Source organism: Octopus bimaculoides, chromosome 4 (assembly GCF_001194135.2).
Source record: "Octopus bimaculoides isolate UCB-OBI-ISO-001 chromosome 4, ASM119413v2, whole genome shotgun sequence".
Classification (NCBI taxonomy): domain Eukaryota; kingdom Metazoa; phylum Mollusca; class Cephalopoda; order Octopoda; family Octopodidae; genus Octopus; species Octopus bimaculoides.
The window spans coordinates 108,362,349-108,377,923 of record NC_068984.1 but is presented as its reverse complement, the minus strand read 5'-3'; the positions used below and the strand labels follow the sequence as shown (position 1 = coordinate 108,377,923).

At 34.7% G+C, this 15,575-nt stretch overlaps 1 protein-coding gene across 1 annotated transcript in view; it reads left to right on the top strand.

Moving 5' to 3' along the window:
- LOC106870284 (regulator of nonsense transcripts 1) overlaps nt 1-15,575 on the top strand; it is a 72,455-nt gene that overhangs the window by 28,279 nt on the left and 28,601 nt on the right. The window contains exons 2-6 of the mRNA XM_052967354.1: nt 1,449-1,588; nt 8,420-8,509; nt 8,888-9,097; nt 11,943-12,081; nt 13,230-13,303. Coding sequence (XP_052823314.1) covers nt 1,449-1,588; nt 8,420-8,509; nt 8,888-9,097; nt 11,943-12,081; nt 13,230-13,303 — 653 coding nt within the window. The remainder of the gene's footprint in view (nt 1-1,448; nt 1,589-8,419; nt 8,510-8,887; nt 9,098-11,942; nt 12,082-13,229; nt 13,304-15,575) is intronic.

The following is a 15,575-nucleotide window of genomic DNA, read 5'->3' as shown; positions in this document are numbered from 1 at the left end:
TCTGCAATCTTGCCATCATTGTGTGCAACAACTAGATATGTATATGATGGTGCTCTTTCAATTGCTGTCTACCTGATCCTCTCACAAAGCTACAGTAGAAGACATTTGAGATGCTGTGTACTGGGATTGAAAGGACTGAACCTAAAACCACAAGGTTGGGCGCAAGCTTCTTAACCAGACATGTATGTATGTATGTGTGTGTGTGTGTGTATATATGTGTGTGTGTGTGTGTGTATAATGATTGGATGTGCTCAGTGCATGACAATTAAATCACATAAATTTCAGCTCTAATGTTAATCATGTGTATGTAAGCATATGTTCATGCACACATGGGTGTAGTGGGTTGGTTACTAACTGGACATTTTGGGAGAGACTCTGACAGTGTCAACTCTTAGAGGTTTATTGTACCCTTTTATCTTACCAGCTATTATTTCTCTCCCCTCATGTGGTCGTATAAAGGCAACCTAAACCCCTACCCTTACAGACATCATTCCACTCAGGTTATGTCAGTTGATTTGACCTACATTACCTCCTCGATCCGCCCTTCTCCTCTGACATGTGCCTACAGTGTTTTTAAATTTGGTTGCTGTTTATCTTTAACTTGTCTTTCTTTCTTGATTATCTGACTTTGTGTTTGCTCCACTCTGGCCCTAGAAGTTGCATGCTGAATACTGAGACATATGTACCAACTGGAATAAAGGAGTACCAAGTTATACCCACGTTCTTTTCGTTTATATGAAAACAAGTGAAGAATGGAGTTAGTCTTATGTCTATTCCATGGTTTATCATTGTTTCACTAATGTTGTGTGAAACTAATGTTTCTTTCTACTGAACAAATTTTCCTTCCATTACATTCTGGTAGCCACTGTTTTCAGGACTGCTGCTTGAAGTAATTTTCTGGATTTCAAAATCCTTTGTAACTTATGTATGCCACCCTTCTGCACAGTTTCCATCTATCAGATTCACTCACATGGCATTGGTTGGCCATAGACTATAGTTATCTAGATAGAGGCATAATGACTGTGAGTGTTACACTATAATCCTTGACTTTAATGATTATAATGGAATCCTTAGTAAAATGCCTATCTCTGTTTGCTTCAGTTTGCTTGGATGCCAAACTGGAATTCATTTCTTCTTCACAGTTAAATGTTAAGCTATAGTAGAACATTTATACTGTATGTTTTCTGTGTCAGCATGGACACATTGTGAAATAATGAAACCAAGAAAGAGGAAGCTAAACTGACCATTTTGAAAAATGTCTAACTCCATGGAGTATTGGCTCTTTCTTACTGTACAATGACCCAATTGCTAATATTTTTGGGGAAATGCATAAACAAATCTTTTCTTTTGTACATATGTCTGATCTCAGCTCATGCACTTTGTTATTAGGTACAAATATTTGATGGCTTTCTCCTGAATTTAATGAAGCAATTTCTTCTTTTTTATAGATTGATGTTCTTGAAGGACCATTTCAGAATGGACTGGATAAAAACGTGGGAGCAATCAACCAAGGTGTTGGTGAGCTCAATTTTGAAGAAGATGAGGAAGAACAGTTTTATATGAAGGACTTACCAAAGCATGCTTGCGCGTGAGTATTCGTCTTTTTATCTTAAACTGTTTAATTTCCTTAGTTGCTTATTCCTCTTCCTTGAATACTTAAGTGGTCCTGTTTAGTTGAAATTGAGTGTTCCAATCTGTTGCCCAACTCCTGCTAAAATTAGCAGTCACACCACATCCTAATATCTTAACTTTTTGGTTACCATATTTCTATTGAAATACACTGCTTTTTTAAAAATTAATTTTGAAAATAATAATTATTAAAATAACTTCTCTTATGATCAAGCTGGCGTTTAACCCTCTCAATACTAACCTACCTAAAACCACCCTTGGTTCATTTAAATTCCCTGTTTCAAGGTGATCTCAATTAAAACCTACCATCAAAATTTCATGTAAATTCAGATTTCAAACAATTGCTTAATAATGATAGTTATTTTAATATATTCTTCATTATTTTCAAATATAATTAAAAAAAAACAAGTATCATCATCGTTTAACGTCCGCTTTCCATGCTAGCATGGGTTGGACGATTTGACTGAGGACTGGTGAAACCAGATGGCTACACCAGGCTCCAATCTGATATGGCAGAGTTTCTACAGCTGGATGCCCTTCCTAACGCCAATCACTCCGAGAGTGTAGTGGGTGCTTTTACGTGCCACCGGCACGAAGGCCAGTCAGGTGGTACTGGCAACGGCCACGCTCAAAATGGTGTAGTTTATGTGCCACCCACACAAGAACCAGTAGTATGTTTGTTATAAATATAGTAACAAAAGTGTTAAAGCATAAACTAATAAAATTTTTACTGGAAGGCTTTTATTTAAATCACTTTAAGGCAGAAATCTTCTATCATAGAACAAAGGGTTGTTTCAGGCGGATTAGTATCAACAGGGTTAAAAAGGGAAAGTACACCTGGATAATGGGAGTGCAAAGTACATTGCCTGAAAAAGTATTTTGGATGGTCCAGGTTTGAATGTCTTTTACTGTAAGTCAGCAGAATCAGGACTGACAGTGCTAAATAAAAGCAAGTGTATAGTATTGCAGGATTTTACCCAACTCTTCTCCATTCTTGATTATAGAGTTGTTTCCTTTGCTGCTTAACTTTTAAAGTTTTGTATTGCAAGTAACTGTAACTGTTTAGTTTTGAGCCACTTGTAATCTGAATTGAAATGGTGTTGTTCGGGTTTGAAAAATAGGAACTAAACTGTGGCTGTATGGGTTTCAGGTTCACTTTCACTGCTTGAAACTTTGGGCAAGTGTCTTTAACAATAGCGCTAGACTGACCATCCCTTTTGAGTGGATTTGCTAGACAAACTGAAAGAAACTCATGTGTGTATGTATATATCTCTTGCAGCTTCTACAAATCATTTTATCTTTTTCCCTCCCCCGTTTCCTTTACTAGATATGAGTCGCTACGCAGATCCCTCAAGAACTTACTCTCTCCTTTCCTTCTCATAGTAATCCCTTCATCTCCTTGCATGAAGTTGACCCCCCCTTGTCTCCCACTACCACCCCAAGTGTTTGTAGTCCTCCTGACTGCATACCAACCTCAATGGGGTAGGTGGCATGAAAAAAAGCATCCAGTCCACGCTGGAAAGTGGTTAGTACTAGAAAAAACATCCAGCTATAGAAACCATGCCAAAGCAGACATTGGAGAATAATCCAATCTTTGAACATGTTAGTTCCAGCCCATTCCAGCCTGGAACATGGTCATTGAATGATGATGATGTGTGTGCACTACTGTCTCTTATCTTGGCACCATGAGGTAGTTGTAATGAGTGTCATCATAATCTAAGCAGTGTCCTTTATTTCCAGTATTTTGCGAAAATGTCTGGTCATGGGAAAATGTTACCTTTCTTGGAAACAGATGACGGTTGGTAACAGGAAAGGCATCCAGCTCTGGAAAATCATCCTCAACAAATTCTGTCAAGCTCATGTGAGCATGGAAAAGTGGATATTAAAATGATAGTGAAGCACATTTCTGTGCTAGAACCACAGTTTGTTAATTTATCATTTATTAATGATTTAAATAGAGAGAAGTCTTGAACTTAGAGAAAATGAATGATATTTCTATGTCATCTCTATACACCTGTGATCTTAGTGATATTGGGACTAATTGGTTTTTTTGGCAGCTGTGGTGTGATCATGTAGTTGATCTTTGCATCAGTGTTTCCATTAGTGATATAGACCAGACAAAGCCTTTGAACATAGAATGAAAGCCTGTTGAGTATTTTCTCCAACTTTTTCCTGAAGAAATGTTTGTCAGATTGAACAATGGGGTTACATGGTAAACACTTCAGCAGGGCATCAGAGCAGATAAAGGCATATTTGTGAATCCTTTTTTCTGATGCTAGTTTTGTAGCTTCCAAGTTTCAGAAACTACTGAAACACACATTCAGCTTTTGGACAATAAATCAATAACCAGAAAGTTATAGCTTGCAAGTGTATGTAAAAACACCTACATGTCGTGATCAACTTACCTGTATTCAGCTTATCTGGACAGGTGAAAGTGGTATGACAAGTGAAGGCCACTTTTGCAATTATTACATCATACCAGTAAGTTTCATCCAAATTCAAGCAATTTTATGCTTTTTATGTTTCTTATGCTGAATTAACTGTATTTCATCAAAACCTTGTATTTAACAGGATTGAGATTTATATAGACAAAACACTACAAGATTCTAAAGAGTTGAGACAATTATTGTATAAGAAGAAACAGATATAGAATTTTTTTAAACTATCTCTTCTGTGTTTGAAAAATTTTCAGAATGTTTTTGTAGTTTTAACTAATTCTCAAAGCATCGTTTTAATTTGTGTTACTTCATTTGTTAGAATATTTAGTAAATGCTGTAATCTGTTATCTGTTGCATATTTTTTATTCCTTCTATGTAAGCATTTTAGGAATTTATGATATTTGCAATTGGAACTTCTGTTTCTAGTTCAGTTCCATTGTATGGTACATGGGCAAGCATTTTTTGCTATAACCCCAGGCAGTCCAAACCCTTTGGTAAATGGAAACTGAAGTCTTGTATGTTTATGTGTGTGTCTTATTGTCTCCTTGTCTTGACATGAGATAGTTATAAATGACCATTACCTTCATACAAGTATCCTTTGTTTTCAATCTTTTGTTAAAATATGTCTGGCCATGGGGCAATATTACCTTACTTGGAAACAGGTGAAGTTTATTGACAGGATGGGCATCCAGTTGTCATTCCACAAACACATGTATCCTTAACATAATTTTTAGGCAGATGCAACATGACAGTGTGTGACAAGGCCTACCTTTTGAATTACAAGTTCACTCCATCTGGCAGCCATCTATACAGGTTCTGTCTACTCAATTTCACTTGCAAGGCATTGGTCACCCCAACACAGTGGAGTCAAACCTCTGGCTTTGTGGTTGAAGCAGACTAAACCATTCTACCAAACTGCATCTGCTATGTGTGTATTATTACACATTATAATCATAGCATAATGCTTTGCATCAAAATCTGAAAAGGATAATTTATATTATCTCTAACATATGTTTTATTTGAATATTTTGTTAATGTATTTTTTAGCACTACGCTCAAAAATGATCTTAGTTTTTGCCTGCTACAGTTATCTTTAAAAATAATTTTAGTTTTGTATTTAGTCATTATAAAATGCAATCTTCACCTCTGGCTAGGTGTTGGCTGCATATTTATTACTGTGTTGAGAAAAGTAAACCAGTTTAATATTAAATTAATGTGAAATTTGCTAAAAATTCCTCAAATGGTATTTAACCCTTTCATTACTATATTTCCAACTAAAATACATTCTATGTTTCAGTTAAATGCTAAAATAATCCTGAATTTTGACAAGTTTCATAAATTAAAAAAAAAAATTATTGACATGTAAATAGTTTTTGGAACACATCGTAACAAAAGTTTTCTTAAAAAATCTGTTACATAATTTTTCCCTCAAAGTGAATCTAATTACAGGTATATACAATTTACCTGTAATACAGTTAAATTTAGCAAAATGTAAAGTAATTTAAACAGGCATGGCTGTGTAGTTAAGAAATTCGATTTGCAACCACATGATTTCAGGTACTGCCCCACTGTGGTACCTTGGGCATCTTCTACAGCCCCTAGACTAACCAATGCCTTGTGAGTGAATTTGACAGTTTGAAACTGTGTGTGTGTATGTGTGTGTATCAGTGCCCCTTTCCCCAGACAGCTGGTGTTGGTTTGTATATGTACCTATTACTTAGCAGTTGGACAACAGAGAATGATAGAATAAATTGCAGACTTTATAAAAAAAATAATAAAAAGTACTGAAACTGACTTGCTTGACTGGAAAACTGTTCAGATAGTGCCCTAGCATGGCCACAGTCCAGAAAATGAGTTATATGCTAATACTCAGCTGGATATGCAACAGAATTTTAGTATAGAAGAATTATTTGTTATTGAATGTGTATGAAACGATGTACCATAAAAGTAAAATAGAACAAAAAAAAAAGCAAACAAACTGGAATCTATGTTGAAAGAAAACAAATGAAATAGTTTCATACAACAGCAATAACAAAATGAAATATTCACACAAACAAACACACAATGATTCACAAATATAAATAAATGAAAATTTGTCACAAGTACATTAAGATAAGTCGCACATTAAACAAAACCAAGTTAGATTTTAAAAAGTTTTATAAAATCAAATTTTATATGTGTGGCAAGGACTGAGACTGATCTTTCAAATATTGGGCCTCACAGAGGCAATGGCCAAGACCTTTGGCATTATATTGTGCTTGAGAAGAAGACCCATCAAGCTAAGTAAAATGGCACCTGTGCCGGTGGTACATAAAAGCACCTTTTGAGTGTTGGGCCTCACGGAGGCAAGGACTGAAACCATTTGGTATTATTCTAGGCTTCGAGCGTTGGACCTCACAGAGGCAATGACCAAGTCCATTTGGCATTATGCTGTGCTTGAAGACCCATCAAGCCAAGTAAAACACTGTCATGGCAGATACTAGTGTCACACAAATGAAACCCGTGCTGATGGCACGTAAAAGCACCCTCGGAGTGGTTGGCATTAGGAAGGGCATCCAGCCGTAGAGACCATGCCAAAACAGACTGGAGTCTGGTGCAGCTTGCTAGCTCTGGTCAAACCGTCCAACCCATTGCCAACATGAATAACACATTAAATGATGGTGTGTGTGTAATGGCTTTATTTGGAAGAGACATCAAAAGTAACAATGAAATTTGAATGATGATGATGATGCAGAGAAACTGAGTGAAGAACAATTACGAAGATAGCCATTTATTTAGTTGATTTTAATGTCATTACAATATAAGATTAAAATGTTGTCACATCATTTGTTTGTGTACACATGTTACGCAGTAAAATACTCTCTAGTTTCATGTTTTTTGGGGGGTTTTTTTGCATGTGCGAGTTAGAATCATTGTAACAACATCATGATCAACTAAATATATGACCATCTTCATAACTAATTGTTCTTCGCTCAGTTATTTCTGTGATGCATCATCCATTCAAACTGTGTTTCTTTCAACTTCTTCCAAAATAATTCCTATTACGCACACACACACACAAATTAATGTTCCTGTGGTAGAAACTTGTAAAGCATCCCATTCTACATAATTCAACATTGTAGACTGCGAAATTGGGAAGTTTTGGTTAACCATTCAATGAGAGCTTTCTTTTCAGATGTTGGCATTCCTGGCCCTTTTTTTTTTCCTCCCCCTAACCATCACCACCTTCATTTGCACCACTACTTCTGCTCAGAACTGTAGATAGTCACATTGCTTTTGAGCTCCTCCTTATTTAATATATTGTAAACACACATTGACAGTACTCATATATATATATATATATATATATATATATATATATATATATATATATATATATATATATATATATATATATATAACATTACCAAACCAGTTATTGCCGTAACTTGTTTTCTTGTCTACCAACTAGATAATAGCACAATATTTGAGTTATCTGATCTATAACTATCCAAGCAGCTGTTATAATTCAGGTTCGCAAATGGTGTGCTATTTTCAGCCACATATGGTTTGAGCACAAGTTGATAGAAAATTAACTTGCCTCTTATTTCTGTATGCAGTTACTAACAAATTTCTGCCATTGAATTATTTCACACACACACACACACACACACCCTCCTCAATATGGCATTTTTTAATTTCAACAGCTTTTAAATCCACCATAAATTTGACTGAACTGAAAAACTGATCAGAAAATAACATGGCTCTAGTTACAGTATGGCAGAAATATTTTCCAGACCACATCGTTTTTAGGTCATGCTGACTTAAATTGCCTTTTTTCCTTGTATTTTCCCCACACAACTTCCAAATTTTGGTCCCCCATTTTCCAGGTTTGCCTTGCTTATGGTGTTGGAAACATACTTGGCCCTTCTGGCCAATCATGCTGTCATCAGTTCATAGTCATTTCCTTGGTATCTAATACCTTTTATATGTACTTTGGACATTGTCAAAGGGGGTTCTTATTTTAAAGAAAGGAAATTCTTTTTTTGCTAAATAGGGGTTTTATCAACTTACACAACCTTATTTTAAACCTCTTTCATACTTGAATTCTTGTTATGATGTCTACAATAATGTTTGACATTCCAAATTGATTCCCTATTCAAATGGTAGTAAGTTCACTGTCATTGTCAATATAGATTTTTTAATTTTTTTTATAGACTTTCAAGAAATTAGCTGCACCACTAGTTGACATTTCTGTGCTTAAAAGATAAATAGAAACAGAATCTAGTTGGTTTTGCAAAGATTGTGTGAAAATTTAATGCAGTTGAGTTAGGAAAAGCAGTTTTTAAAATAATTAATCGATATTTCTCTAGGTACTGTGGAATTCATGATCCTGCCTGTGTTGTGTACTGCAATACCACAAAGAAATGGTTTTGTAATGGACGAGGCAACACCTCTGGAAGGTATGTTCAGTTTTTTTTTTTTTTTTTTTTTTTTTTTTTTTTTTTTTTGCTTGATATTTCTACAATAACGTTACAAAATAATCTCCATCTTAATTTGGTTTCTAACGCTGTTTGCGAACATTTTATGTCAAAAATAGATTTTCTTTTAAAAGTTAATTGCTTCATTTAGTCTTTGTTCAGTTTTATATGGTCGAATAATGGCTGTCATTAAAGATGTCATTAAAAACAAAATGTAAAACAAGCCAACTTATGTCAGATTTTTTTTTTAATTAATTCTGATCAGTGTTTGATATTATTATTTGGGTTGTTTTATTGCATGTTGAAATAAATATTTCTTAAATTATGCTTATTGGTCTGATATTTTCATTCTTTCTTCAGCCATATTATAAATCACCTTGTGCGGGCTAAAGCCAAAGAGGTAACCCTACATAAAGATGGCCCTCTTGGAGAAACAGTCCTGGAATGTTACAATTGTGGCTGCCGAAATGTTTTTCTGCTTGGCTTCATCCCAGCCAAAGCCGATTCTGTTGTGGTGCTACTCTGTCGTCAGCCCTGTGCTACTTTGAGCAGTTTAAAGGACATGAATTGGTCAGTTTAACAACTTACATATATTCATTTAGTCTCAAAGTTGAATTTTATTTCCCATTTCTTTAAGTTTTAGGAAGTCCTGCATTAGTAAATGTTATGTCACAATTTTGATAGGTGTCAAATATTTCATTTTTCTAGCTATTTAATGTTTTTACCATTATGTGGAAGTAATGAGATTAAGTTATGCCTTGTTAATTATGTCCTTATTGTTTCACTTTCTAATTTTACACACACACACACACACACACAGAGTATCTCACAGAAGTATGTAGTATATTATACATGCAAACATTATACAAATTTAGAACTCAATGAACATTTTCAAAGATATAAACGAAATATTAATTTTCAAACATTACAAAAATATGTACACCCTAAAGGAAATTTGCTATATTCAATATTTTATCCACCTTTTTCATTAAATTCAGATGTTGCTGATAATTTTAATTCTGATAAACTATTTCTCCTGGTATTTTTGCACCGGTCATAGTTACTGCATCTGCAGGAATTCTGATTTGTGTACTGTGGTGAAAATCTTCATTGTGATTAAAATGGCATCAAAAGGAAAAGAATTGTCTGAAGATTTGAAAATTATTTTTAATTTGCACAAGAATGGTTTAGGATACATGTTAATTAGCAAATGAATACATATTAACATAAACACAGTTGCCAAAATAATTCAGAAGTATAAAGCTACTGGACGGCTAAGCAATAAACATTGTCCAAGTTGTCCTATTTTAACTGTGCGTGATATTCGCCACATCCAATGTTGCGTGATGGATGACAAGCATTGTACTGCTTCATCTTTGGCCCAAGAAGTGTCTTCTGTTAGTGGGAAGAGTGTATCCGCCCAAACAGTTCACCAAAGTTTGAACCAGTGTGGTCTTCATGGATGAGTTCCTCATAGGAAGCCTCTCCTCACTACCAGGCATAAATCAAGTCATCTTTTACAAAAACGTATGTAAGGGGAAAGAGTTTTGGAATGAAATTCTTTTTTCTGACGAGATTAAAATCAATTTGTTTGGGTCAGATGATATTAAACAAGTATGGTGACCAGACGAAGATAATAGTGACAAATGCACCGTGCCTACTGTGAAACATGGCAGCGGAAGTGTTATGCTTTGGTGATGCAGGAGTGTTGCTGGTATGGGAGGACTCACATTTATTGAGAGAACAATGGATTCAAGGCTTTATTGTGACATATTGCAAAAAACAATGTTGAAAAGCATCAAGGAACTAGGAAGACATTACATGGTAATGACCCTTAAAAGGTAAGGGTATTGCCTTGGCCTACCATGTCACCTGATCTAAACCCAGTAGAATATCTGTGGAGTGTTTTGAAAAGGAAGGTTGAGAAGAAAAAATCCTACAATATAACACAGTTGAAAGACATCATTCAGGATAAATGGAGGTTGATTTCATCGGTTATATGCGGAAATTTAGTCGACTCTATGCCCACAAGTCTTAATGCAGTCATTGAAAGCAAGGGTGGTTGCACCAAATATTGAATATAGCAAATAATAGATTAGGGTTAACATATCTTTGTATCGTTTGAAAATTAATATTTCATTCATTCATATCCTTGAAAATGTTTTTGTGTTCCAAATTTGTATAATGTTTGCATGTATAATATATTCTATTCAGTATAAATTTCATTTGATTTCCTTCAATATTATCAGATTAATGACTGTTTTACTGAAATTTTTTAGGGGTCTACATACTTCTGTGAGACACTGTATGTGTGTATATATATATATATCTTTAAAAAAACCAGTTCTCGTCTGATCATCAAAGTTAGTCTAGTTAGCACTTAGATGAATGATTGCTTGAGAAACCTAGGCTTTGTATGCAAAACCTTTAGTTATGCGCAGGCATGGCTGTGTGTTTTAAGTTTGCTTCTCAACTAGATGGTTTCAGGTTCAGTCCCACTGCAAGGCACTATAACCAAGTGTCTTCTATAGCCTTGGGCCAACCAAAGCCTTGTGGGTGATTTGGTTGATGGAAATTGAAGGAAGCCTCTGTGTGTGTGTGTGTGTGTTTTACTGTCTCTTTGCTTTGATATTGTGTGATAGCTGTAAATGAACATCATTGTCATACAAGCTGTCCTTTGTTTTCAACCTTTTGTGAAAATGTGTTTTAGAAAGAGGTGAGCGTTAGCAGCAGGAAGAGCATCCAGCCATAGAAACTTTGCCACAACAAATTTAGTCTGACTCATGCAAACTTAGAAAAGTGAATGTTAGAACAACTATGACTTTTATAGATTTTATTCTCTCTCTCTCTTTCTCTCTCTCTCTCTCTCTCTCTCTCTCTCTGTGTATGTATGTATACACACACACACACAAATATATATATACACATATATATGTATACACATACATACAAGTCCAATTCTAAATTGGAGTTATAATTTGGATGCTGTTACTGTGAAGAATGAATGCCGGTGAATTTCCAGAGTCTGACTATAAACATCATTCAGTATTTAGCTTTCTCTATCAGATTTTACTGGGGTTGACTTCTTTCTTGCTTCTAGTGTTGATGAAATATGGGCTAGTCAAGAATTGGTATTTATTCAATTAACTGCAGCACTTCTCTGCAAACTTGTAGATTTGAGCCACTACAAATAGTTGATATTAATGATTGGTAGGGTATTGAATTGGCATAACCAGCACTGTCTTAACTTATATAGCCCTTATACCTACATAGTTTCATCCTCTGTTCTAAGTTAAATCACTTTACAGTTTATCTTTCCAGAATCTATAAAATATGTACCATAATATATATTTAGGTTACTTTTATGGTGTACCAATTTAAGAAATTATCAAAGAACATTATTTCTTTTGTGCAGGGATCCAAGTCAGTGGCAGCCCCTCATCCAAGATCGACAATTTCTCTCTTGGCTTGTAAAAGTTCCATCGGACCAAGAACAATTGAGAGCTCGTCAGATATCTGCCCAGCAAATTAATAAACTGGAAGAGCTCTGGAAGGTATTGTCTTATATTATCTATATGATTTTGCAATTCAGTTTTTTTTTTATTGTTGTTTTTTCTTTCCTTAGAGAACTGTTTCTTAAAGTTTTCGTCTTCGAATTTTAACTATGAGAATGCAAGTTTATATTTGATTAAATTTAACTATATTGAAAATATGGCCAAGAAATTTTATTTCTGTTGGTTTTCAGTAATAGCTCAGTGATATTCTGTATCGTTTAATGAATAACTATTATTGTTTGGAATACAGTTTTATTAAGTAACATCCACTATAAATTATTTGAAATTAGATTCAAATCTTTTTCAGTATATTTTATCATTAACCTCTTCTATTAACATATTCCTGTTAAAAATATAAACTTTGTTTCAATTAGTTTTGAGGGATAAAAAATTAAGAATTTAAATATCTGTATTATTATTAAGCTGGTGTTTAGAACATACATTAACATGGAATTTTGATGGGAGTTCTTAATCTAGTTCACTTCAAAGTATGTTTTATAGAATTGAGGGTGGTTTTGTGAGGTGGGTAGATATGAAAAGAATTAACTGATTGAGAAAGTCAAATGATACATAAGTTATTCATGTATACTTCCTGTGAGTAGATGTATGTGTATTATAAAATTGTGACACTTTTTCAAGACTTCGAGTCTTTTTTTTTTCCACTGTTAGTAGAATACACTCTTTACAGGTGTAAATAACAAAAAAAAGAAAATTTGTGAAATACCTTTATCATTATTAAGTTAGTGTTTAGAACATAAATTAATATGGAAAGTTTTAATTTAGATCACTTTAAAACTGGAATTTTGTACCATTGAACCAGAGGTGATTTCAGGCAGGTTGGTATCAAAAGGGTTAAAATGAGAAGTTTTGTAACATTGAATCAGGGTATTAAGAGCTGCTTGTTACTTATATCTGAGCTACTGTTACACTGTGTGTGTGGGGGGGAGGCATTGAGACAGCGAATGTTTCAGCAATAACATGTAATTCTTTCATTGTAAAAGTAAAAAAAAAAAAAAATCATTATGTAATAGAGGAAAATTTTTGATTGAGTTTTGTAATTGTGGAAGAATTTAGTTGTTTCCCTCGTTAAAATATTTATACCAGTTTCTGTTGTGAAAATGGTTATATTGAATTTATGATCTTATTAGGAAAATCCTGAGGCTAAACTGGAAGATTTGGAAAAACCTGGAGTCGATGAAGAACCTCAGCAAGTTCTTTTACGGTAATTCAGTTTATTTCTATTGAATACCAATAGGATTGTAGCAAGCCATTGAACTCCATTTTGTTGGAAAGGAGAGTGTTATAAATTTTGCTGGTCGTACATATCTACATGTTTATAAAGTGAAAACTAAGAAGGTTCAGGCAAAATACTATTCAAATTTTATTGCTTAACATCAGCTAACTCCCTTAACTGATGCAGTGAAAATTCATGAGCAGTGTTAGAAATGTTGACACTGCTGGAATTTTATGTATGTATATGTATTGTTTTTGTATACCTCTGTTGTGACTTGCCTAGCACCTGCAAGCCTTTCTTTACTCTTTTGCTATTTTTTGTTCATTTAAGACCAATGTCTATTTTGTTATTTTCCTTCTTGCATCAAAAACACCTGTTGTTGTGGGGTTTTGGGATTGAAAGGAATTAATATATTTTTTCTTTTCTTTGTCCTAGTCACTCAGACTTAGCTGTATTTTGTGTGTTCTGAGTTGTCCCTGTCTCTTACACTTATCTATATATTTGCATGTCAAGTGTGTCTGTCTGATCTTTGGTGTTTGTCTCTGTCCCACTGCTTAAATATTTTTCCTCTTGTCTTCTTTGTCTCGTCTTCATTGGATCAATCCTTAACCTTATACATAGGTGTTGATACAGCTAGGGATATTGCAATCCTGTCCTTAACTTCAAAACTGAAAATTCTGTTTAGACAGCTGATGAAAGGAAAGGAAAATTGCACATTTTTTTCTATCTGTTATTGTTTTCTCGTTTTGTGCTTATTTCTCTTATTTACACATTGGCACAAACTGCTCCACGTCCACCACCAGTGTGTGTGTGTATATTGTGTAAATTTTATGTCGCAACAAAAATCCTCCTAGATTTACTATTCTTGATAAACATAGGTGTGGCATGTAAAAAGCACCTTTTGAGTGTTGAGCCTTACAGAGGCAATGTGGCTGATACCAGTGTTGCATAACTAGCACCTGTACTGGTGGCATGTAAAAAACACCTGTCAAGCATCAGGCCACATGGAGGCAATGACAAATTACCAAGACTTTTGGCAATATGTCAAGTATGGCATATTTCCAAAGGTCTGTGTGTGTAAAATCTAGTGTCCTATGGTACATGTGAAAGAAAAATATTCTTCCTTAACAAGATAAATCACAATTAGTCTTAACATATTTTTCATGAGCTTAACAAATGCTCATATATGTATGTCTGTGTATATGTGTGTGTGTATATATATATATATATATATATATATATACACACACACACACATACACGCACTATATGCATACACACATACACATATTACCATAATGCCAATTACATCAATGGAATGGAATAGTGAGATATAGGGGTAAGAGCAGAATGGGGTAAACAGAAGACAAATGGTGTCTAATTACATTTGAGATGAGTGTGTATGTCTGAATACACATACACACAAATAGTGTCTTAGCAGAAAAAAACTTCCATATGTTTTTCTGCTGAACTCTGCCTTTAGCCAAGTTAGGAAGGTGGTAACACTGTCTTCTCATGGATGTTTAAAATTTTTTTTTTTTTTTTGTCAGGGTTTGGACCAATACACAGTGTCTGCTGTTGAAACATCCTCATTTAATGTCCGTTGTCCAGGTTGGCATGGGTTGAACAGTTTGACCAGAGCTGGTAAGCTAAAGGGGCTGCACCAGACTTCAGTTTGATTTGGCATGGTTTCTACGGCTGGGTGCCCTTCCTAGCGCCAACCACTCCGAGAGTATAATGGGTGCTTTTGCATGCCACCAGCACAGGTGCCAGTTGCGTGACACTAGTATCAGTCATGGCAAATACTGGTGTCATGCAACTGGCACCTGTGTTGGTGGCATGCAAAAGCATCCATTACATCCAGCTGTAGAAATCCTGCCAAATCAGACTGGAATTTGGTGCAGACCCCTTAGCTTACCAGCCCTGGTCAAACTGTTCAACCTATGCCAGCATGGACAACAGACATTAAATGATGATGATGATTCAACAGCAGACAGTGTGTATTGGTTCAAACCCTGACAAAAAAAAAAACTTTAAAACATCCTTGGGAAGACAGTGCTATCACCTGCCTAAAGGCAGTTCAGCAGAAAGACATATGGAAGTTTTTTTTTACACAAATCTCAAATGTAAATACTCCATTTGTCTTCTGTTTACTCCATTCTACTCTTACCCCTGTATCCCATCATTCCATTGATGTAGGTAATTGGCATTATGGCAATGTGTATGTGCATATATATATATATATATATATATATATATA